We start from the raw sequence: 23624 nt of genomic DNA, 5'->3' as shown, positions 1-23624 counted from the left end.
ATAAAGACATACCGCTGAAGTCGAGATAGAACGTGCCGTGCATCGTTCAGGTCGGGTGGATTCTGGATCATTCTCTCGCCCCCTCCCCTTCTGCTTCCTGATGGCTCGTTTCATGCCCACTCGACCCTCCAGACCATGTGCTTGCCCCGGTTTTTTCCCATGCGACGGATGGGCTCACGGCCAGCCGACTGACCCATGGGCAACGCCCCCCATGTCAGCTCCTGGTGGACCGCCTTTTGCTGCATGCATCCAATCGCTAGTCCAGCTGAACCTTGACCTAACCGGATATGCCTGTCTCTCCGCTAGTCAGAGGTCGGTCTAATCTCGCCTGGCATGGGTCTGCTTTGCCGTGCTAATCGGGTCGGAACAGTCCCTCTACCACCCTTTAGGTTTGACAATTCAACCGGCCATCATGGCGGTTTTCTGTGTCGACCCCGCGGCATTTGCTCTTGTCTCACTGTGGTTCATTTCATCTGGTGCCATCCGTTCCCGGGGTTCGCTTTCCTTAAATCCCCCGTCTTTTCCCCGGCTTCTCCTGCGTTCTTCTTTTGCTTTCTTCGGTGGTTTCCCGAGGTTTCTTTTTTCTTTCCCCCAGAATCTCCTGCCGTGAGAGGAACCAGCTGGCATCATGGCCATCGGCAATCTTTACTTCATTGCGGCCATCGCCGTCGTCGGCGGTGGTCTGTTCGGTTTCGATATCTCGTCGATGTCCGCCATCATCGAGACCGATGCCTATCTCTGTTATTTCAACCAGGCTCCTGTCACTTATGATGATGATGGCACGAGAGTCTGTCAGGGTCCCAGTGCTAGTGTGCAGGGTGGTATCACCGCCTCCATGGCTGCTGGTTCCTGGCTGGGTTCGTTGATCTCGGGTTTCATCTCGGATATCCTTGGTCGTCGTTCCGCCATTCAAATCGGTTCCGTTATCTGGTAAGTGCCTGACATCGCTGCACCTTTGGCTCGACTAACCATGCATGGCTGCATAGGTGCATTGGATCTATCATTGTCTGTGCCTCCCAGAACATTCCCATGCTGATCGTCGGTCGTATCATCAACGGTCTGAGTGTGGGTATCTGCTCCGCTCAGGTACCGGTGTACATTTCGGAGATTGTATGTCGATCCTATAATACCTCCTGCTGCATGTGGTGCTAACATTTTAGGCGCCTCCAACCAAGCGTGGTCGTGTCGTCGGTCTGCAGCAATGGGCTATTACCTGGGGTATTCTGATCATGTTCTAGTAAGTTCTTGCCCACCATCAGTTGCCGTCCCTCATCTCACACATGATTCAGCGTCTCCTATGGCTGCAGCTTCATTAAGGGTACGGCGGCCTTCCGGATCCCTTGGGGTCTACAGATGATCCCTGCCGTGCTACTGTTCTTGGGTATGATGCTCCTGCCCGAGTCGCCCCGTTGGTTGGCACGCAAGGACCGATGGGAGGAGTGCCACGCTGTCTTGACTCTCGTCCACGGTCAGGGTGACCCGAACTCTCCCTTTGTGCTGCGCGAATATGAAGAGATCAAGAGCATGTGCGAGTTTGAGCGTCAAAACGCGGATGTCTCTTACCTTGAGCTGTTCAAGCCTAACATGCTCAACCGTACCCATGTGGGTATCTTCGTTCAGATCTGGTCTCAGCTGACTGGAATGAACGTCATGAGTAAGTCCCTTCCAAGCCTGTACGGGTGGGTAGCGATACTAACTGTTCGTTCTAGTGTACTACATTACTTACGTCTTTGCCATGGCCGGCCTGAAGGGCAACAACAACCTGATCTCCTCCAGTATCCAATACGTGATCAACGTGTGCATGACCGTGCCGGCTCTGATTTGGGGTGATCAGTGGGGCCGTCGCCCGACCTTCTTGATCGGTTCCCTCTTCATGATGATCTGGATGTACATCAATGCCGGTCTGATGGCCAGCTACGGCCATCCCGCGCCGCCCGGTGGTCTCAACCACGTCGAGGCCGAGTCTTGGGTCATCCACGGCGCGCCCAGCAAGGCTGTCATTGCCAGTACCTACCTCTTCGTAGCCTCATACGCCATCTCCTTCGGCCCCGCCAGCTGGGTGTACCCCCCGGAACTGTTCCCTCTGCGTGTGCGTGGCAAGGCCACCGCCCTCTGCACTTCGGCCAACTGGGCCTTCAACTTCGCCCTCAGCTACTTCGTTCCCCCGGCCTTTGTCAACATCCAGTGGAAGGTCTACATCCTCTTCGGTGTTTTCTGTACCGCCATGTTCATTCATATTTTCTTCTTCTTCCCCGAGACCACGGGTAAGACCTTGGAAGAGGTCGAGGCCATCTTCACTGATCCCAACGGCATTCCGTACATTGGTACTCCCGCCTGGAAGACGAAGAACGAGTACTCGCGCGGTGCACACATCGAGGAGGTTGGCTTTGAGGATGACAAGAAGGTTGCTGGTGGACAGACTATCCACCAGGAGGTCACTACTACCCCGGATAAGATTGCTTGAGGTGAAAGATTAGTGGTCGATGATGATGGAGATGGGTGAGGGGGAGAGGACATACATGGTAGTTGAAGTATATACAAAAAGGAGCTAATTAGACATGTGTCGGCTTAATGCAAGATCAATAACAAATATAATTGTCCACTCGACATACTTGTGCAATATTCTTTGAAAACTTTCTATATTTTCAGCACTTCATACTAGATACTAATACCCCTAGTAAGTGGATACTATCGTGACCCTGAGAATCAGGTGATGGCTTCGCCGACCTAGGTAAGCACAGCATCACTCCAGCTAACTTCTATGTTGTGCTCACAACTTTGCACAATCCTGCACAATCCCCCAACTCAAACTAAAGAACATCAGTCAATCAGCTAATAGTAGCAGAATTGATCTACTTGTCTAATGCAATAATTCACTTTTGCATTCTGCTTCCAGAATAAATCAAGTACCTGCCTCCAGTGATGTCATTCTGTGAAACTTACCAACCTATTCTCTGCCCACCAGGTGGAGAGGATTTATTGACACTATGGTTCTTGAGCAATGGAGACATGACTCACCAATGGAGATAAAACGGACTAGACTATTGCTTGTTCACGGTGCGCGTTGATAGACTCGTCTGAATAATCACGCTGGTCTTACTAACATATCCCTGACAATATCCCTGACAATTATTAGCTAGCTTATGACAAAATGTCATACTTCCGACCCAAAATTCAACAAGCCACATCAAATCCTCCCCAACATCAATCAACGAAGAAAAGGGGGTTATCTCCCCTGGCTCTATCAAGAATAACTCAAGCTTTCCGCGTGGATTGTCCGACTCCGAAGACAAGCTTTAGTGTCTGGCGCTGATCGCCCGTCGTGGAACCACCACTAGTGTGAATGGTTTACCCACACACCCACGGCTTAGGCTTTACAGCCCGCTATCTATTGCTCTTGTGCAGATCAGATAATTGATTGTGTGTAGTGCTTTATTTTCCCGCTATGGTTGTGTTTTCTTTTGTCGGATTGGTGATAACGGTTTGGTGGTGGAATGAAACGGTTTGTTCTTGATTGATTATTGGGGGTTTAGTCGTTGAGCAACATCTTTGTCGCTTGCTTGGTGAAATCAACGAATGTGCTCTGCTTGCGGATGTCCTGAACAGCCTTTGGCTAACGACAATAGCACGGCAATTGGTGCTTGCACGGACAGCGGGTCTTGGTCAGGCTGATCCAGTGTGATCTGCACTAGTCAGGTTCCTTATTGGTGATGAATGTCGATGTCCCTTATCAGGGTTCGTAAGTCGATGCCATACCCTCTAGGCAGGGGTTTCTGCCGTTGGGATGTTGGAGTGCAAACGTCAGCGTGTCAAAGTGAAGTGATGCGAGTCAATGGGATCGGCAGCGTTATGTCAACTAGCATATATTTCCCGCAGCTCCCACCGTTTTTGCGTGATGTTTTGCACGCCACGCTTATTCTGTTGCTGCTGTCAACATGCGTGCCTCACTTCTCCTTTTCGGTGTTACGGCCGCTCTGGCTAGCCCAACGCCTCGTAACTATGTCGTTCATGAGCGGCGCGATGCATTGCCCAGTATCTGGGTTGAGGAAAGCCGGTTGGACAAGAGTGCTATGCTGCCTATGCGAATAGGGCTTGCTCAGTCCAACTTGGATCGTGGTCACGATTTATTGATGGAGCTGTATGTTGTCCGATCCCTCACTGGGACCAAGCTGATGGTTTAGATCTCATCCACAATCGCCTCGCTACGGACAGCATCTCTCCAGTGAGGAGGTGCATGACCTGTTTGCTCCGTCGAATGATGCCGTGGAGAACGTCCGAGCCTGGATTGAGTCCGCTGGCATTGCTCCAAGCCGTATCTCGCAATCCTACAATAAGCAATGGCTGCAGTTTGATGCCCATGCAAGCGAGGTCGAGCAGCTTCTCCAGACGGAATACTACATCTATTCTCACGCCGACACGGGAAGCTCCCATGTGACATGCCACGAGTGAGCCCATCTTCTACATGTCATGACACCGCTAACTGGTCAGATACCACGTGCCCGAGGCTATACAATCACACATCGACTACATCACACCAGGAGTGAAGATGCTGGAAGTGCGCGGCATGCCCTCCAAGAAGAGAGATACAGAGAAGCGCTTCCTTGGCGGTCTGCCCCCGATTCTCGCTCCACTACCAATCAATATCACCAAGATCTTCGACGACCCGCTAGCACACTGCGATTTGGCCGTGACACCAGACTGTGTTCGAGGTACGTTCATCCACCCGACTCCATGACCCACGCTAACGGTCCAGCCATGTACAACATCACCAAAGGAACAACATCCACAAAAGGCAACGAGCTCGGCATCTTCGAAGACCTAGGAGACATCTACAGTCAAGAAGACCTGAACCTTTTCTTCTCCAACTTTGCCAGGTCCAACCCCTCCATCCACCCCCTAAACCACAACTAACACCACCCAGCGAGATTCCCCAAGGAACCCATCCAACCCTCGACTCCATCGACGGAGCTACCGCACCGACAGACGTCACCAACGCGGGCCCCGAATCCGACCTCGACTTCCAAATAGCCTACCCGATCATCTGGCCCCAAAACACCATCCTCTACCAAACCGACGACCCGAACTACGAAGACAACTACAACTACAAAGGCCTCCTCAACAACTTCCTCTACGCCATCGACGGCTCCTACTGCAACGAAACCTCCTCCCTAGACCCTCAATACCCAGACCCCTCCCCAGACGGCTACAACTCCCCTAAGCAATGCGGCGTCTACACTCCGACAAACGTAATCTCCATCTCCTACGGCAGCCCCGAAGCCGAGCTCCCCATCGCCTACCAACGCCGCCAATGCCACGAGTTCATGAAACTCGGCCTGCAAGGCATCACGGTCGTGGTAGCATCCGGCGACTCCGGCGTTGCCTCCAGCACCGGCGCCTGCCTGGGCACCTCAGACAACATCTTCGTTCCGGACTTCCCAGCCACATGTCCCTACCTAACCGTAGTAGGAGGCACATACCTCCCGCTAGGCTCCGACGCCGCCAAAGACGAAGAAATCGCAGTCACCCGCTTCCCCTCCGGCGGCGGCTTCAGCAATATCTACGCTCGACCAACATACCAGAACCACTCCGTGGAAGCCTATTTTTCCACTACCTCCGACGAGCTCACCTACCCCTACTACTCAGAAATAAACTACACAGACTTCTCCAACGCAGACGGGATCTACAACCGCATCGGACGAGGATATCCAGATGTCTCTGCAATTGCAGACAACATCGTCATCTATAACCAGGGCGAAGCCACATTAGTGGGTGGTACCTCTGCCGCGGCGCCGGCGTTCGCGGCCATGTTGACGCGCATTAATGAGGAGAGGTTGGCGAAGGGGAAGGCCACGGTGGGGTTTGTCAATCCGGTGTTGTATGAACATCCTGAGGCGTTTAAGGATGTGACCGTTGGCGAGAATCCGGGGTGTGGGACGGATGGCTTTCCGGTTGCGAAGGGGTGGGATCCTGTTACGGGGTTGGGGACGCCGAGGTTTGAGAGGTTGATGGATTTATTCATGAGCCTTGATTGATGGGGGGAGTGGATTATGAGTGTCAGTTGGATCTGCTTTATGATAATGCTAGTATAGAAAGTGTTGTAATGCATGTGCTAGATGTCAATGTCATATGATATAGAAATAGAAAGAAAGGTCCACAATGTAGGAGGGGCTCGAGCAGACCATGAACCAATAAAGAGCATATAACATATAGATACTGATGCTACATAGCGGTCAAATAAGGAAAAGAGTTAACCCCCAATCTAGCAGGTACAGTCGTGGGAGAAGAGTTCACTACTTCAACTATTTTTTTTATTGACTCCAACTCCCCTCTTACATTGTTTCGAACAAGGCTGTACCCCTTCCACAACAACTTTCATTTAATGATCACTATCTATTCGCCAATTCCAGAACAGACAACCTAGTATTAGTGTCATCAATCAACGAATAACCCTCAACGAGACTCAGCACTGACGACACCATCCTAACGTGGTCATGGCTGATCGGACACGATATCCCTGCCTTCATGTATAAGTAAGGCTGTCAGCTGAAAAGCCCTTTCACTATAGTATCTACCAATTATCACGAAGGTAAGCAACATAAACTGCATTGAATGTGTAAATCAAAGATTTTTCTCTATCTGTACCCCTCCCCCGCATACCTAACCCTATACCCCCTTACAGCCCAGTACCTAACCTATACCTCCATCCACCGAGCGAAAGGCTTTTCTCTCCCTCTCTCCTCGAAAAACTTACACACAAAAAGCCAGTCATCTGCACAGAAATCTACCATCTACAATGTCCTCTGGATCCACATTCCGCAACCACTGTGTACAGATTGCCTCGCTTCTCCGGGCACAGATTTCAGAATCGACTCCTACCACCATCTACAATGCCTTACAAGAGCTCCAAAGCAATCGAGACAAACTTGCCGCGGCTACCGGAACGGCTGGAAGTGATCTCTCCCTGTCTGACATCATCAAACAAGCCGTTTCCGACTTGAACGAACGGAATAGCTTGATATCAGAGAATCAGCGGTTGAAGGACGAGTGCATTACCCTTCGCACATTATGCCGTGGTTTACAGGAGACCAACGGGGACCTTGAAGGTGATGTCAATCGACTACAGCGTGAGCATACCACGGTGAACGACAATCTTGCGGGAGCGTTGGGTCTAGGGGAATCTAGACCTGAGTTTTTGCTGCCCATCAAAGTACAGTTAAAAAAAATAAATAAACTAATGAGTTAGCAATGCAGACCATGCGCAGTCTATTACCGATGAGCTACAAAGCTGGAAGATTCACGCGAAAGAAACAGCAAAACGCGCAGAGCAAAAGCAGAAGGAGGCCGAGAAACAAATCGCCAAAGCACGAGAAGATAAGGGCTTGGCCAAGAAAGCTCAAAACTTCTATGATAAACTGAAAGTAGCAGTTTCACTGTAATATCAGCTACTACTACTACTATTACTTACTTCCCTAGTCTCATACATTCCCGCCAAGCTAACCCCTACACAATAATCATCCATAGGAAGGGCGAATTCGACCTTATCTGGAAAGACATCCGGAAGCACTGCGATCGATATATCGGCTACAAGGGTATGGATGGATCCAACAAGCAGATGGCTATACATGCTATCTGGGAATATCTCTGCAGGAACGCTTGGCGCGACGACAAACCACTGAGACATAGCAACAGCAGTACTCGGGGTAGATTCTTCGGGAAGAAAAGCAACCCTTTGGAAAGTCTCTTTCCTAAGGATTATATGTACAAAGGAAGGCCAATGTCCGAAGCTCTGGACGAATTGGTCGATTGGGCCCAGGATCTGCAAACTGAATTGGAGAGCTATGGGTTTCGAGCTCACATTGATCCAGTGGGACAGCTTGACGAAGGTTTGCCACTGTCTATAGACTCCGGAGTCATGATTTGTGTGAAGCATAGGAAGGATGGATGCCTTGGGTTTTGGTAAGCTGGGCGGAGGAGGAATGGCAGGGGTTCTTCTGTCATGTTGGGGGCGTTTCTAGCAAAAGTTATCATTGGGTGTTTTGGATAGCTGGTAGATGGCTATTTGTGTATGAGTGTTATATAGACTATTGGTTATGTCTCAAGTATAGATAGATGGGCATGAAATTCTTGTGGTTGCTTGTCAGCTTTCTTGTTTTAGCAAAGATATGTGGGCATGTAACTGCAGCAGTTAGTTGACTTGGCTCCAGAGCTTGAAGTTCTTCCTGGGGTCACACAGTGCTGGTAGCGTAGAGTCACTGACCGAGTAATCGTTTTCCAATTTACTTTCTCTGGTAATATAACTATAATGTCAATGCTCGTCCCGTCTACTACCTACTTAGCAGACATCTATTCTCTTGTTCCATTTACCCAAGTGAGTATCAGCAGTATGGAGACCAAATCTATTTTCACATTTCTCTATCTCCTACACAAATATATAACCCATCACATAATCGTCATCATCATACAAGCGAGAGTTCCCAGCGACCAGCACTTTAAACAATCACCTTATGACCAGCAGGCTTCTCCTCCTCCTCACCGAAGATGTCAATATCCCAGCGAGGCTTGTTAGCAATGTAAGGAGTGTTGTAGCGTCTGCGGTCCTTGCCAAGCTCGGACACCTTGGCGATTTCCTCGGGAGTGAGCTCCACCTCCTTGAAGTTCTCCTGGATGCGGGACGGCGTAACCGACTTGGGGATGACACTGTGGCCGCCGACCTGGGACCAGGCCAGGACGACCTGAGCGGGGGTGACGGTGGTGCCGAGGCGCTTGGAGGCAGACTCGGCGACTTCCTTGACTTCGGGGCGGGTGACGAGGAGGGGGACGCCGAAGCCGTTGTTTCCGAAGGCCTGTATTCATTGTATATTAGTCTTTGTTTTTGGAATGATTGTGGAGAGGGTATGGAGGGGGGGCGTACAGAGTAGGCAGTCACGTGGATGCCCTTCTGCTGGCAGTATTCGATGAGCTCGTTGCTCTGGAGAACGGGGTGACGCTCGATCTGGTTGACGGCGGGGACGACACCGGTGGCGTTGATGATGGCCTCGAGCTGTGGGAGGTTAGTAAGTGTTGATGAGCAGTGGGTATGAAGCGACTTACGTGGTGTTTCATGTGGTTGGAGACACCGACGGTGCGGGCCTTGCTCTTGGGGAGCTGGGTCATGGCCTTCCAGGTGTCGACGATGGAGATGTTGTCGTTGATCACGACATCACCGCCCTCAACGGAGCTGTCCTTGACGAGGGGGAAGAGCTCGGAGCCGGTGGTGAAGGAAACGGGCCAGTGGACGAGGTAGAGCTGGAAGATGTTAATGATTGTTGGTGATGTCGATTATCAAGGTACGCACATCGAGGTAGTCAAGCTCGAGCTCAGCAAGGCACTCGTCCAAAGCCTTCTCAACAACGGCGGGGTCGTGCTGGGAGTTCCACAGCTTGGAGGTCTGCGGGGGTTAGTATAGGCAGGAGGTGGGATGTAGGGAATGTGCTCACGATGAAGATGTCCTCACGCTTGAGGCCAGGGACGTCCTTGTAGGCTCTCTTGATGCCCTCGGCGACCTCGCGCTGGTTCTGGTAGCTGCGGGGGTTAGCTTGTGTGATCGATTTGGTGTGTGGAGTGAACCTACATAGTAGCCAGATCCTAGATCGTGTTAGTGACTGGTTATTCACCGAGTACAATTCAAATATGTGACTTACCAAGTGGCGGTAACCGGCCTTCAAGGCCTCGTAGACGGCATCACCGACCTGACCGGGGGCAGACTGCCAGGTACCAAATCCCAGCTGGCTAATTGGGGTCAGCAATTGCGATTGCGCAAGCAGAGACAGGAAATACATACGGGATCTGAGCACCGGAGTTGAGAGTAACCTTCTTTCCGAGAGACATTGTGTAAGAGGATGGAATTCACGAGGAGAATAGAGATAGGAGAGATGAAGAAAGAAGGAAAGACTGAAGGAAGAAGAGGAGGGCGAGCGCGACAGAAATAGGGAGCGCTTCCAGACGGCCGAGGTCCTCCGGTGGGGGTCACATAGCATGGCTCTAGTCCATCATCGAAGTCGATGGAGGAGGTGCCGCGACGATGAGTGGCTGATGATGCTTTTCGAGGGGAAGTTTACCCCGCCAGCAGTAACTGGGACCCCTCGGTGGGGCGTGCGTGGGATGTTCCCATTCCCATTCCATTCATCTTCTGAGATACTTCTCGGTCTGTCGGTTAATTCCGACCCCGAGAAGAGGAAACCATGGTCAAACATGCCACTTATTTCCCGAGAATTGAGGTTGCAATGGTATTCTGCCAATGGCTATTGTGTTTTCGACTTTGATGGAGTACACACCTCCAGCAGTTGATGGCAGTCGAGAGAAACTCAAAGACAGTCAGTGATGATGTCAGGCGGCAGACATTCCTCCGAATTCTCCTCCCCACCAAAACACGTTTCCTCTTTGGGACCCCTACAAATAATTTTCCACCAATCACTGCCCTTATAATATTTTACTCATGCCCCATTACTACTTAACATTATCTGCCAGGCACATGATCTGAGAATTGAGATTTCGACTCAACGATTTACATCTCGTTTGAGAAGTGCCATGGAATCTGGAACATCTCGCTTACACATTTCCTTCTGCATCATTGCATCTCTGCGGGGTCAGACTTCCCCAAATCACCCCCAAATCATCCGCATCAACCCGCTTCCCGCACGGATAATTGCCTCGTTCAGCAGTCCAATCATCCGCTCGGCTTCCTCGCCGACCTCCCCGGCTAATTCTTGAGACGTGCCGCGCTTCCAGTTTCCAGTTCGGTTGAATGAGAAAGTCTAACCACAGTTTTTGTCTCAAGCTGATGTTGATCACGACTGCATAAAGCATGTCGGCCACCTGAACAGATTCAATGCCACCTGCAACTGCCATTATATGAATCTCCGGGGACTGACCGGTAGACTATGTTGTGTCTCCATATTAGCTTTCACAGCGGGGCTGAGTGCTCAGCTCACCAAACATGCTAATGAACGCCCAAGTATAGCCATAGCAGCACGTGAATCTGGATCGTATCAATCGTGCAGTCAATTTATCCGCAACACTATCTACAACACCACCAATCCTGTCCTAGTCCGACATCCGTCAGGGACAGCCCATGGGCCGAGCTGTACGTCCGGGCCTAACCTATGCTTAATGCTGAGGCTCGAAATCTAATCCTGACGTGGCTGCTCTGGTTCTGCAGCTGTCAGGTGCCCTGTGCTTGCTGCAATTGCTGCAAGGAGGTAGACCGGCTGAAGACATTAGCTAGGCACTTATAGTTCGCAATGCCTCATCAACCTCCTTTCTTCGCCCACCAACTCGTTGGGTGGGTGGAATCACCATCTGCTGGAAATCAATACGGTTTTGAGTCCTATCGCTTACTGTTCTGGGCATGGTAGATCATTTCTCCATATTCCGTCCACACTCGAGCACGGCTGGTACTGGCCCACCTTCATTTGCGGGAGCAATAACAGTCAGTATACGTACACCATTGCTGGATGGTCCACACCTGTCATGTTGTACCACCACGTGGCTTAATCTTGCTTCTATTTAGGGGCATGTGGGTTGAGTTTATATTGAAACAGATATCTACTACTAGGACAAAGCTTATTACAACAGGTCAACATAACTATCCTTCAACTATAGAACAGAAACCAGATCAATGTTACCACCATACGGACCATAAGCATGAAGACCCTTATACTAAGTACTGTAAACTACTGTTAGGTCTGAAGTACACTTCTGATTCTTCTGCGTCACAGTAATATCACCCATCACATCGACAGACGCGCGTACTGCATAGTGCCGGAGGATATAAGCAGTGGTGGCTCAGGGCGGCTGCACGAAAATGATATATATTCGCCGGTCATCAACGATGCGATCCACCAGGAGCCGTCCGACAGCTGCGTGGCATATGCTGCGATATACCGACATCTGCATGTGTCCGGATGGGCCCGACGCGCCGGAAATGACCCGTCAAGCATCATTTGGTCGTAGTCCTCATAGGGTGACGTACTCCGTGACGAGTGGCTTCTTGGCCCTGCAACGAGATAGGCAAAACAGCTGGTTCCAAACCAAACCGGCTGCTGTATAACGAGTAAGCATGTTACTGTGGACCTCATCCCTCACCGTCAGTTATTGTACACTGCTCAACCCTTTTCCTGCCTCTCTCCACGACCGTTCTCGGTTGTTCCACCTCCAGATTTCACACTCCAGGTGTATCTGCAAGTAACGTGGCCTAGCTCCGAACGGGGCATGGCTGGATGGCACTAAGGATGGATCCGTCACTAGCGGTTCTTGGGCCGGGGGCAGGCGACCAATAGAGGCGGGGGAACCTCCACCACCAGGAACATCGAGACTCCACTGGGGTTACACTCAACTTCAGATCCTGACGATTAAATGGCCGGAGAAGGGCCAGACTAGCCCGGATGAGGTTAGAGGCGTCGCCAGCTGCCCCTTACTGCGTATTGTGTGAGGCCATGGCGTCCAGCCTGGATCCACCCGAGGGGGCCCTTTTTGGCTTTTCGGCTGGCTGGCCATCCATTTCCTTTCCCTGAGTTACCCTTTCTTTCCCGTCGCTTGAGGCTCACTCACTCGCTCACTCACTCAACTTCACTCCAACTTTGACTTCTTCCATCTCTTCTCTCGTTTGGCTGCGCGCAACATGGCTGATGACGCGACTTAATCTTCGTCTCATGTCTTGATTTGTGACTGCCTTATTGTTCCATTCCTCCCCCTTTTTAATAGCGCCTCCCTCTCCCCTCTGCGCCCGTTTATATTGCTCTCCCGTCCCGTCGCCTCCCCCTCTCCGTGAGGCCCATCCCCAATGTCTAAGAGGCGGCTATTTCGCTGGCCTGCCCGCCGCACTGCCGGCCTGGGATGTCTTGCTCTCCTTGTCACCTCCATGGTATCTTGGTATCTCTACGGTACACGGCCCTATGAACCCCAACCAGGTATCTATACTTTCTCTCTGCAGCTCACGTGGTCCGTGTGCATCATCACCGACATCATGCTGACCCGACCTTGTCTCACCAGTCCACCAAGAATCTCCCAACAACGACCACGACATCGTGACATCCCAACTGGCCCAACTTACCAGTACTTACAGCAATGCGACAAATGACATTGGCTTGGTATTGGCTGCGACCGTGAAAGAGGATCTCACCTGGCTTCTCAACTACTGCAAAGACCAGTACGATCCTACCTAGCCACCAGGCGATAATATACTGATATACCTTGTCCAGCGGCTCAATCCCCTTCATCTACACGACCGACCAGCCCCCTGCTCCCTACCTCCTTGTTCCGCGTACTATTCGCGGCCGCGAAGCCGCCGCCTACCTTTCCTTCGTCGTCGACTTCTACCACCAACTTCCGAAGTATACCATCTTCATCCACTCGAATCTCGACCAATGGCACAATGACCTATTCGGTCCCCACACCAGCCCCGCGCTGAAGAACCTCCGACTTGAGGCCGTCGACGCGCAGGGTTACGTGAACCTTCGGTGCGAGCACGACCCGGGATGTCCCACGAGCGTGCACCCTTGGAGCCCGACACAAATCGACATTGAGAAGGACGACATCCGCGCGTTTTTCCCGGAAGTGTACGAGACGATCCTGGGCGTACCGGCTGAGAAGGTGCCCGAACACATCGGAAATGTGTGCTGCGGACAGTTCGCCGTCAGCCGGGAACGGATCCTGGAACGGCCACGCGAAGATTACGAGCGCATGCTGAAATGGGCGGAGGAGACGGAGCTGACGGATAGCTTTGGTGTGGGATGGGTGTATGAGAAGATCTGGCATATCATTTTCGGGATGGATGTGATATAGTAAGTTGCCTACAACTCGGTGGGGAGGAATGCGGAGAAATGCTAACGGGTATAGTTGCCCCCGGTATGAGCAATGCCGGTGCGACACGTACGGATGGTGTGGACCGTTGGCGTCGGGTGAGACACTGCAGGCAGTGCGAGCGAAGAAGTCATAATCTAATGGATGATTGTTAATGCATGATGTATACTATCATGATTGGGGATATCGGTTGCATTTGGTTTGGTTTTCTTTGTTATGATTCGTGATCTAATGTACAGTTAGATATTCTTATCTTCGTGAATCTTTTTGGACTATTGACCGCTCAGGTATATACATTGGATATGCAAATCATAAACTGCAGCGCGTGCTACTCATGGTTAATAGGTTGCTGATGCGTTCCTCGCACGGGCCCTGCATCTAGCTCAAACATCGGCCGTTGTACTGGACTTCCGGGCGCCTCATGCACGTCACCACTATCCAGCAACGGCACATCCGTCTCCGACGGTCGCCTCCGGGGAATCGGATGCAGGAACAGTGATCGTCCATCCGCATCATTCGGCGGCGACGCAGACGAGCGATCTCCTGGGACCAACGCAGCAGGGAGGGGCGGAGACGTCGACATGGACACCATAGATTCCCTGTTCATCTCGTTCGATGGCGGTGGCGGCGATATCGGTTTCCGGGGAATGGCACTAGCCGCAATAACAGGGTCGCTATTCTGCCTGAGTACGGCGGGATTCGGGACTCCGGTAACAGGCTTCTCATCACCAGCTGCCGATTCCTCGTCTCGATTACTACTACCACCGCCGCCCCGAAGGCCGACCCCGACAGGCGTATACATCATTTGGCTCTGATCATCATTCCGTCTTCTGCGCCGTTTCCGCTGTTTCCGATACATCATCCACAAACCAACAAGGATGAGAAGGACCAGTACAATCACGGCAATGGCGATACCGGCTTTGGCGCCCGCACTGAGTCCGCTGCTGGAACCGTCGGTGCAGGTGTAAGATCCTTGAAAGGCGCCGTTGTTGTCGTTGTCGCGGCGACGGCGGGTATTATTATCGTCGTCATCGTCGCCATCACGAAGAGAGTTGAGACTCGAGCACCGAAATGACCCGCCATGGGAATTAATCACCGTTTGTCCTTTGACCTTATCGAGATCCTCGAATTTGATCCTGCCCAACGTTAAAAAATAATCCATCATAAAGCAAAGGAAACGGAAGACCCACTCGTTAAAAGTCCCCTTTAAAATCAAGCTCCCATCGACGTTCTTCAAATCTTGGAATACAATATCCCTCAACTCCTTGTTCCCCTCGATATCAATCTCCCCGGGAACCTTTTCCAAATCCGGAAACGACAAATTCGTCAAGTCATCATTCCCAGAGATATATATCTTGCCATTCACTTTCTGTAGATCTGATGCCGAGAACGACGTCAATCCGGATACATCCTGGATGGTGATGCCGCCATTGATAGTCTCGACATTGGAGAGGGAGATACTGCCCGTCGCAGAGGAGGAGATAGTCAGGGTACCGGAGAGGGTATCGCACGAGGAGAGCGAGTCCGCATCGGATTGGGAGGATATCGTCGAAGTGGAGGAGCCTATCACATCACATCACCCACTGATTAGTTGCCTGGGGCTTCTATCACGAAGGTTAAGGACAGCACAACTCACAATTAGAGTTATCATCCCCCGCCACAAGCGGTACATGTACCTGCAGGAGTAACCCCAGAACAAGGAGCAAGTAGCGTATGCGTGTTCGTGTTTGGGAGGAGGAATTGAGGTGGCTGTGTAGTAAGGGTATCATATCATCGGAACGCAGCACCACCACCAGTGCACCAAATCGTCAAGAAAAGAAAAGTAATTGAAACCAGGGTATATCCTCGTAACTCGGAACTTTAACTAGCAACCATAAACTCGTCAAGTGGGTATATAGTATTTTGAATAGGTTAAGGTATCAATACATCATTCGACAAGGACCGGACGCATCAACACGAGAAAGTAGGCAGTAGGCAGTAACTCGAGGGTGTAAGTTGTAAGTTGTGAGTGGTATGGGTGGGGGTGGTGTTGAAGAAAAAGAAAGTAAGTAAGTCTTAAACTAGGCTCCTACAGAAGAAGACGGGGATAAGTGCGGAATAAGTACAGCAGACAACAACAATACTAGGTAGTAATTAGTGTTAAGTGGTTAGTTAGTGTAGCATGCATGCAGAGACACCATCATGCAGATTGGAACGGACGGCACACACACACACACACACACACACAGCGCACGGGTCGGCACTCTTCGAGACACAGTAAAACTACTAGTAGTAGAATAAGTCTGTGGGGATGGGTAGTAGCTAACTGACTAGTTGGATGGGGTTGATGTTTGGTTCTTACTTAATAGTGTGTTTGTGATATTATTAGTTTAGTCTCCGACTAGAATTAGGATAAATGGTTGTTGGAGGTGAGGGTGAGGGTGAGGGTGTAGGCAGATAGATATCTAACTACTAGGACTATTCTCTTTAGGGGAGGGTCTAATTCATTATGTAGTGGTATTTAGTGGTAGCGGTATCCCCGATGCAAGTAGTAGCAGCTCGGATGATCAGCTAATTAGCATTAGCTAGAAAGATACTGTGTAAATAGGTGGTTTGTTTCACCTGTTGTGTACATACCTACTGCATCTATTCCTCAGGATAGATAGATAAGTTACACAATAAGGCAATGGAAATTATTCCATGTTATCAAGGCAAGGTAATAAAAAAGCAATTCTACGATACCAGCCAACCCCGAAGAAAAGCAAGCAAGGAAGGGAGAAAATCAAGAAACCCCCGATACTACTACTCCAACTCTCAACACCGCCCCATTCATTAATCTTAATGACCCACTAACGACACCAAGAAAAAAAATCAAGCACAAGCACAAGCATAGAGCAGAATAGAGTGGACTGACTGATCACCACGATATCATCTCATCTCATCTCATATCATATCACTCATCATACCGTTAGCTCAGGTAAATTATTGGCATCTTGCATAAGTGTACACCGCAACCATGACACGACACAACTTCACGGAACCCTCAACCAGTCTACGTCCTGATTGATCGATACTAAATCCAATCAATAACCATAACATTGAACCCTGATTTACCACTTACTATCTATCGATAATCTAAAAATAGTCCACCCATCACATCACAACTTAATCATTCATTCATTAAATTCAGGCACCAGAATTTCCAGCGAAGGAGAAACCAGAAATGAAGCAAGCAAACCCTACCCAGTACGGAGTAGATGGGAATGAATGATTGGAAGCGAGGGAAAAGCGGATGGCGGGTCGGAAACAACTAACAACCTCCCCCGCTTTTGTTTTGTTTGTAATGTTGTGTTGGAGTGTTCAGGCAGAAGAGATTCGGGATGCCCGATTGGGTAGTGATGTCCGATTATCATCATCATCATTCTTTTTCTTTTATATTATTTTAGTATTAGGTTGAGGTGGTGGGAGGTCGGAGATAAACAATTGTGGTGGTTGTATGATTTTATCTTATTCTTTTATTGATCTTATTCTGTTATTGATAGAATTGGTTGTTATTATTATTGTTGTAGGAGCATTGTAGGAAAGGTATGCTGTCGGACATGGATGGTAGCCAAGACACACACACGGGTCACACCCGCATCTAATAAAGTGCCGAGAAGCTTAGGGATGGTAGAATCCCGTCATGGCATGAGGGGAAAGGGGATCTGTGGTCCATGTAGGTACCACTCATTCCAAGTTACTATGGAAGGGCCCTGCAGGCAACTCAATTAATGACTTGCTGGTTGATCGTCTCTCTCCTCGCGACGGCGGATGATTTTCGACCAATTATTTATAGCATGATTTCGGCGGATAACTGAGACATTGCGGTTGAATATTGGCTTTTATTTTTATCTACTGTACGGAGTTCTTAAGTATGCGATTCAGTTTGGACCCTTAGGCAACCCTGATACTCCATACTCTATGGAACATGTGGAGTGTGAGACATAACTCCCCATCGATCCATCTCGGCTAATTCTATATCAAGCACAGCTAAAAGAAGATGCATCATTCGGATCTCCACCAACATAGGTGAAGATCTTCGGATAAGGACAAAGATACGCCGTTCGAGTTGAGCTGCTGTTCGAGCCAGCCACTGCCACAGCAGTGGCTTCCAAGGTATCAGGCACCGTTGAGTTCTCAACCCATGCTCTGAGCGTTTCAAACACATAATCATTAGGATCGAATCCATCACCCCCCTCGCAATGAGCAACTCCAGGTGCTAGGAAAAAGCGGTAATAGTCTGCCACACTGGGATCCAACTCCATCACGCGGCTGTAATAATCCACTGTACCGTTGGTCGGAATCAACTCGTCTTGCATTCCATGCCAAGAAATCATCTTTCCTCCGGCAATTTTGAACCCTGTCAAGTCAAGATTGCGCGTTCCAATAACAGAAGCATATTGGTCAACTGATTCGCGGTAGAGATCGTCAAAGTCTTGTCGCGTTAGGCCTTGAACACTAAAGGATGAGTTTCTAGCCAAGAAAATCCGGGCCCAGTCGGCGCTGATACTAAAAGGTGTCACAGTGCAGTTATCAACCGATGTGCAGGTTGTCGTAAGGAGGGCTGTTAGATCGGCATCATAACCCAGCCCATACCACTCGAACTGATCTTCGAGTGATACGGGTCCATCCCACATGCCTTGGACTAGCTCAGCCATCTTGTCCGTAATGGTAATTTGTCCATCCGATTCGCTGCAATTTACTGTCTGGCCGACAATCGACGACGCTTCATAATGGCATTGACCTGGAAGAGCAATGATTCCGTCCTTCACTCCGTCCAGCAAATCACAGGCCTCGATGGCAGCATCCGTAAATGCCTCGAGGACACATGCAGGCGGCTGTGTATCTGTGAGATGGCAATTAGCATAGATCCTAGAACTCATTGATAGTCAACACACCAAGAAGCTGCGCCAGGAAAGCAGGCCAGAACTCAGCCAGTTGAAATTTGTCCCAATTGATAGCCGGCGAGCCTCCCACAATACCATCAAAGTAGGTCGGAAATCTCTGGGCCATCATGTGTCCCTGTCGACCGCCAGTAGAACATCCATTCCAGTACGAGTACTTGGGCGGCGAACCAAAGTAGATTTCTGTAGCCAGCTTTCCAAGTACAGCCGCCTCGCCTAGTGCCACACTGGAGAAATCCCACAGTGCCGGCCAATTGGTATTACCTTCGCTCACAAAGCCCCAGTCCGCCGTTGAGGCGGTACTATTGTGTCCCCCATCGGTCGAGGAGGATGAGTATCCGGCAGCGACGGGAGCTATGATTTCATCAAGCCCTCCAGCTACCCATCCACCACCCCCGTCCATGAGAAAGCGTGAGTTCCAGCTGCTGGCATCGAGAGGGAGTCCAATATAGGTATTGACAATGTCGTTCTGGCCAGGGTGTGTGTACTGCAATGACACGATGCACATGTCCACTGTCGTCGGCATTTGACCTACGGGTGCTGAGGTGGTCCCACTAGTTAGTGAAGCATTGGTCGCGAAGTTGTGTTCAGCGGTGACATTGAGCGACAGTATATCGATATTGCTCAAGTTGAGAGACGAGAACGTCTCTTTAGTGCAGGGACTTGAAGCTGCGGCTACCCCAGACAGGGATAATATTGACATAGAAGCCCACGACATGGAGCGGAGAATCATGTTGACCGATTCGATGCGTTGACAATGTCTGCGAGGATTTAGTTTGTTAGTATGGCGAAGGACGACGGATAGGAGAACTGCAGACCAGATTTTGCGACAACGATCGCCGCATGTTACCCGTTATGTCGGATGCCAGCTGCAGACCGATTTATAGGAAGAAGGAAGCATCCACCAGCTGCTCTCATAAACAATCTTAACGATGCCCGAGAAGATGATCTTCCTTCGGGAAAGAACAACGGCAATCATAATCCTCCCCCGCAGCTCGCAAGCTCCGGAGAGAAGTCCAGATGATCTGGGAGAGAATAGGGACGTCATCGGTGGACCGACATGACCATACAGAGACCCGCAATATTTGCGAAAGTTCTTTCCAGTGCAATATTCCGTGAAACAAGCGTAGTACTGGTATCACTCTAAAAGAGGAGTAGTTCAGTCTCCAAAGGAAATGCGGAGAGAACATTGGTCAGAGCCAAACGTTATGAAGCCGGATGAAGAATTCGGCATTGATTAGCGTGGTTCGTGCACATGCAAAGGCAATGTTTGCAGACATCTGCACTCGCTCTCCACATTTCGCTCAACTGGTTTGTGGGGTAGATAGTGTTTCCCCGGGCGCGGGGAGGCTCAGGTGGACGGGGGAAAAGTGAGGGGTATTCTGGAGACTATTCAACCATCGTGATATGCTGTTGTGGTAAGGAAAGTTGTGTTATGTTGATGATGCTTCACACATTGCCTCAACAAGACTTCAATAATACCTGTATCTTATTATTCTTTCGAAGGGAAGGATTGGAGTGCAGTTGATGGTGTACCGGGAGGGTTGGTTTCGGTCGGAGAGAATCCGCTCCAGTATTGCTACACACCTTACCTAGGAAGGTTAGTGTCGATTATGTCTATAAAACATGGTTAGTTAAGGGAATTTTAGGCAAAGATCTCACGTAAGATATTTTCGGCAATCACTCTGTAGGCCATACAGACATCGATTTGCCGGTATTAGCTTAGTAATGGGATCCCCTTTGGATGCAAGAAAGCAACAGCGGCAGCTTTCAGTCAAATATAGCTGTTGGTATGAATCATGTGATCGAAATGATTTGCCAGCTGCACATCCCTGTGTAGACGACAAGCCTTGCCTACTGTGCATTAGTGCCAAGAGCCGTTCAAAGTCTAGATTTCCTAAGGTTGTTTACAATCAGGGAATATCGGGAAAGGCGAATATCCTTTTGAATGATTCTTTTTTTTGGATCCAGGTGTAGGTTGTATCGGGGTTCTCGGGGTTCTCGGGGTTATTACCTGGGCTACTACCATCAGATCTACTACCGGACCTGCTATGGAGGCTACTATTATGAAGCGATAACAGGATCAACACCTTGGCGCGTAGCATGCAGATCACTTAAAACCTGGAATAAAACAGCAGTAGATATACCTGTCCAGTATGATTTAGATAACACTGTTCCTCAGTTAAAAGATGAATCGTTTGCTAGGTCGTGTATTACGAATCCCCGGCACTCCCTTCTATGTACATTAGTCGGTATAATTTTACATCACAGCTAGGCCAATTCATAACGGATCGTCTTCGTCGTTTTCAGCTCCTGGGGCGGCAGCTCCTGGGGCGGTTGCTCCATCGCAGTGTCGGTGTCCATCTCCGGGAAATTGTAGGAGGCAGCGCCCTGGGGAAGCTCCGCAACCTCTCGTGGCTCGAGCTCCGCAGCCTGATAGCCGCCTTTAGAGTCAGTGGTCACACTCTTCTCCGGTGTTACTCCGGCTCCACTGGCGGCTTGCTTCCTCTTCTTGCGGAGGATGAGAAAGGCCACAGCAGCGATCAAGGCCGCGCCAGCAACGGATCCGACTACAATACCAGCAATGTCTCCGCCAGAGAGCCCACCTGAGCTTCCACTACTTTCCGCGTCCGTGCTTGTTCCGTTGGTGCTCGATCCCGTGGTGCTTGAGCTATTGGAGCTCCGTGACATCAACAAATTCGCAGTAAATGCGTTCACGGCGCTCATCGAACTGAAGAAATTGGGATCCTCATCATACGTCGATTTGGTCCAATCGGAACCACAGACAGTGCCGTTGCTCATGCCGCTGCATTGCTTCGCAACAGCCTCTGCAGTGTTCCGGAGGAGAGGCTCAATAGTGTCCACAGTCTCTGGCATGAGGCGCGTCACCGCCGCAAGGCATGATGCCAGGAGGCCCTTCAAGGCGTAATAAGTATCATCGTCCATATTCGAACCCGTGAAACCTGTGCCGGCTTTCCATTTAATTCCAAGTTCCTGTATCACACCATCGTCAATAAACGTGTTCATGATGGTATTCAACAGCCCTTCTGCCCTTTTCTTCCAAACAGCTGCGCCGGTCTAGTTTAAGCCCACATGATTAGCCATAATTTTCTTGCACACCATGGTGGAGCCTTTGCAAACCTACCACACTATACATGTATGCCGCTGCGCTCATGTACAAACCATAGGCATATGTGTATTGTCCATTATTCGTAGTCATCGCCGTACAATCTCCTGAGGCGGTCGTATTCGTCACCAGAAAATTGACGGTCCAATTTGACTCCACCACCATATCGTTATCCACACACCAGTTCCAAATCGTGACTGCATCGTCTGCATAAGCAGATTGGTTATCACCCGTGGTAAGATATGCTAGTCGCGCGGACAATTGCAGGAACTCTCCGTTGCTCAGGGCGTCTTTCATCGACTCGTTCGCCGGTTGTAAAACACTATTGCCAGCTTCGAGGCCACCGTCGCACACAGTTGAAAATGTGAATGTACTCCTCATGGTCCCCTGAGCCTGACTCGCATAGGTCAGCCAAGACTTTTTGGTAGAGTCGGCTGGGAAGCCCATTTCAGCCGCTGTTACAGCGCCCAGTGCCCAAGCTCCATGGTTCATGTTGGTATCATTGTCGGATGCCGCCCATCCATCTCCGAGTTCCAGTCCTACCATACTATACATGCGCTTGCTAATAAGATTATTGTAGCTATCGTTTCCGGTGAGATTCCAATACGGAATCAGAGTCGAGTATAGCCACGCCTCCACGGTGGAGGAGTTAAATAGCCACTCATTAGCATCACCATACACCGGATTGACATTTCCACTGAGGGATGAGTTGGTAAGCGTGTTTTGAACTGTTACTGTTGCCGCATCTTTGATTGATTCTGAATACCGTACAGAAGAGGGTTGGTTAGGTCAGCGCCATTCAAGATAGTACCCAAAAGGAACCTTACGTGTACTGTTGATGTCCAGGTTCAGCGCTGCTACAGTACCGGAAAGCCCTAGAAGCAGACTTATCCAAGCCTGATAGCACATTGGGCGTAACATGACTTCTCAACAGTGATAATGTACAGCGGCATGAATAAATACGGAAAGAGGAAGTGACGACACCCGGACTAGGAGCGAAGTCCGAGCATTTATGCCTCTAGGAAAATGAAATTTGAACTAGAAATGCCTGCCCTGGACAGTTTAAGAGAAAAACAGCTTCGATTGGCGGGACGTGCTAAAGCAACTCGGGCGCAGTAACGAGACACCACCGCATGCGAAGATATTTAGCCGGTCCACTAAAGCGTTTTCTGTGACTCCAAGACCCTCAATGTCTTTGGAACTGCTCATTTAGTAGGCTCGGCTTCAACGGCTTCTGTATGGCTGACCCTATCTGTTGGTCGGAAAGACCCCGGTGATTAACTTAGCCCGATGGGGATCGGACAGGGATCGTGGACAAAGAATCGGCTCACACTAACTCGTTAGTACGGAGTCGGCGATGTGCGAGCAGACCAAGATTGACAAACGACAGAGAAGTCGTTAGTCAATTGCCTCTGCAAAGTCTCCATCATCATTATGAATCGGTCAGAATGATTATTCAGTGAACTGGAATGTTAGTGAAACCCCATGATAGTAGTGAATGGGGTAGTTGTTCTATTGAGTTGAAGTGGAAGGAGAGAGAGGGAATAAGGAACTATCCGCCTCACCCACGGGACTAGTCTACTAGCGAAGTGACTTAACAGGAGTGGTAATTTCCCACCCCTGCTAGACCTTCCCCACTGCGGTTCCCGAAGCCGGGGTTTCACGCGAAACCAGTGGTGAACCTAAACGAAGCTAAGGCCTAATCCTGGTCAAGTCTTGACACCGTCCATCGCTGA

General features: G+C 50.1%; 10 protein-coding genes across 10 annotated transcripts; 6 read left to right on the top strand and 4 right to left on the bottom strand.

Annotated features, from left to right (window-relative positions):
• Positions 1-7: 7 nt before the first annotated feature.
• Positions 8-410, top strand: BO79DRAFT_37678 (uncharacterized protein). The gene has a single exon (XM_025689151.1). It carries the CDS (start codon positions 101-103, stop codon positions 320-322), a length of 222 nt encoding a protein of 73 aa, XP_025537113.1. The 5' UTR covers positions 8-100; the 3' UTR covers positions 323-410.
• A 38-nt stretch (positions 411-448) lies between these two features.
• On the top strand, positions 449-2615 carry BO79DRAFT_246978 (sugar porter family MFS transporter). The gene is made up of 5 exons (XM_025685612.1): positions 449-930; positions 987-1110; positions 1161-1237; positions 1290-1654; positions 1710-2615. The coding sequence occupies exons 1-5, from the start codon at positions 629-631 to the stop codon at positions 2462-2464; spliced, it is 1623 nt and encodes a 540-aa protein (XP_025537112.1). The 5' UTR covers positions 449-628; the 3' UTR covers positions 2465-2615.
• Positions 2616-3935: 1320 nt separating this feature from the next.
• Positions 3936-6032, top strand: BO79DRAFT_270876 (S53 family peptidase; the record flags this gene model as incomplete). Its single annotated transcript, XM_025687315.1, has 5 exons — positions 3936-4138; positions 4182-4445; positions 4489-4709; positions 4754-4874; positions 4922-6032. 5 exons carry the CDS (start codon positions 3936-3938, stop codon positions 6030-6032), a joined length of 1920 nt encoding a protein of 639 aa, XP_025537111.1.
• A 761-nt stretch (positions 6033-6793) lies between these two features.
• BO79DRAFT_257444 (uncharacterized protein) lies at positions 6794-7960 on the top strand (the record flags this gene model as incomplete). Its single annotated transcript, XM_025686248.1, has 3 exons — positions 6794-7207; positions 7263-7432; positions 7522-7960. The coding sequence occupies 3 exons, from the start codon at positions 6794-6796 to the stop codon at positions 7958-7960; spliced, it is 1023 nt and encodes a 340-aa protein (XP_025537110.1).
• Positions 7961-8403: 443 nt separating this feature from the next.
• On the bottom strand, positions 8404-10306 carry akr1 (putative aldehyde reductase (AKR1)). Its single transcript, XM_025679944.1, has 8 exons — positions 9821-10306; positions 9681-9768; positions 9611-9624; positions 9477-9561; positions 9335-9427; positions 9091-9285; positions 8912-9040; positions 8404-8843 (listed from the first exon to the last, which is right to left on the bottom strand). Exons 1-8 carry the CDS (start codon positions 9865-9867, stop codon positions 8490-8492), a joined length of 1005 nt encoding a protein of 334 aa, XP_025537109.1. The 5' UTR covers positions 9868-10306; the 3' UTR covers positions 8404-8489.
• BO79DRAFT_230677 (uncharacterized protein) lies at positions 10221-12679 on the top strand (the record flags this gene model as incomplete). Its single annotated transcript, XM_025684111.1, has 4 exons — positions 10221-10223; positions 11884-11984; positions 12307-12458; positions 12579-12679. 4 exons carry the CDS (start codon positions 10221-10223, stop codon positions 12677-12679), a joined length of 357 nt encoding a protein of 118 aa, XP_025537108.1.
• On the top strand, positions 12582-14110 carry BO79DRAFT_177684 (DUF3431 domain-containing protein). The gene is made up of 4 exons (XM_025679943.1): positions 12582-12947; positions 13030-13186; positions 13239-13820; positions 13876-14110. The coding sequence occupies exons 1-4, from the start codon at positions 12821-12823 to the stop codon at positions 13973-13975; spliced, it is 966 nt and encodes a 321-aa protein (XP_025537107.1). The 5' UTR covers positions 12582-12820; the 3' UTR covers positions 13976-14110.
• Positions 13838-15861, bottom strand: BO79DRAFT_37646 (putative GPI-anchored cell wall protein Pst1). The gene is made up of 2 exons (XM_025689150.1): positions 15476-15861; positions 13838-15402 (listed from the first exon to the last, which is right to left on the bottom strand). Exons 1-2 carry the CDS (start codon positions 15606-15608, stop codon positions 14168-14170), a joined length of 1368 nt encoding a protein of 455 aa, XP_025537106.1. The 5' UTR covers positions 15609-15861; the 3' UTR covers positions 13838-14167.
• Positions 15862-17761: 1900 nt separating this feature from the next.
• Positions 17762-19494, bottom strand: BO79DRAFT_239288 (tannase and feruloyl esterase; the record flags this gene model as incomplete). The annotated part of the gene is made up of 2 exons (XM_025684899.1): positions 17762-18703; positions 18756-19494. The coding sequence occupies 2 exons, from the start codon at positions 19492-19494 to the stop codon at positions 17838-17840; spliced, it is 1605 nt and encodes a 534-aa protein (XP_025537105.1). The 3' UTR covers positions 17762-17837.
• A 1426-nt stretch (positions 19495-20920) lies between these two features.
• BO79DRAFT_246974 (glycoside hydrolase family 76 protein) lies at positions 20921-22868 on the bottom strand. The gene is made up of 3 exons (XM_025685611.1): positions 22716-22868; positions 21907-22646; positions 20921-21839 (listed from the first exon to the last, which is right to left on the bottom strand). The coding sequence occupies exons 1-3, from the start codon at positions 22807-22809 to the stop codon at positions 21033-21035; spliced, it is 1641 nt and encodes a 546-aa protein (XP_025537104.1). The 5' UTR covers positions 22810-22868; the 3' UTR covers positions 20921-21032.
• Between the last annotated feature and the right edge of the window lie 756 nt (positions 22869-23624).

Source organism: Aspergillus costaricaensis (assembly GCF_003184835.1).
Source record: "Aspergillus costaricaensis CBS 115574 unplaced genomic scaffold BO79scaffold_26, whole genome shotgun sequence".
NCBI lineage: Eukaryota > Fungi > Ascomycota > Eurotiomycetes > Eurotiales > Aspergillaceae > Aspergillus > Aspergillus costaricensis.
Note: the sequence above shows the minus strand (reverse complement) of the source record. Positions and strands in the feature narration are given on the sequence as shown.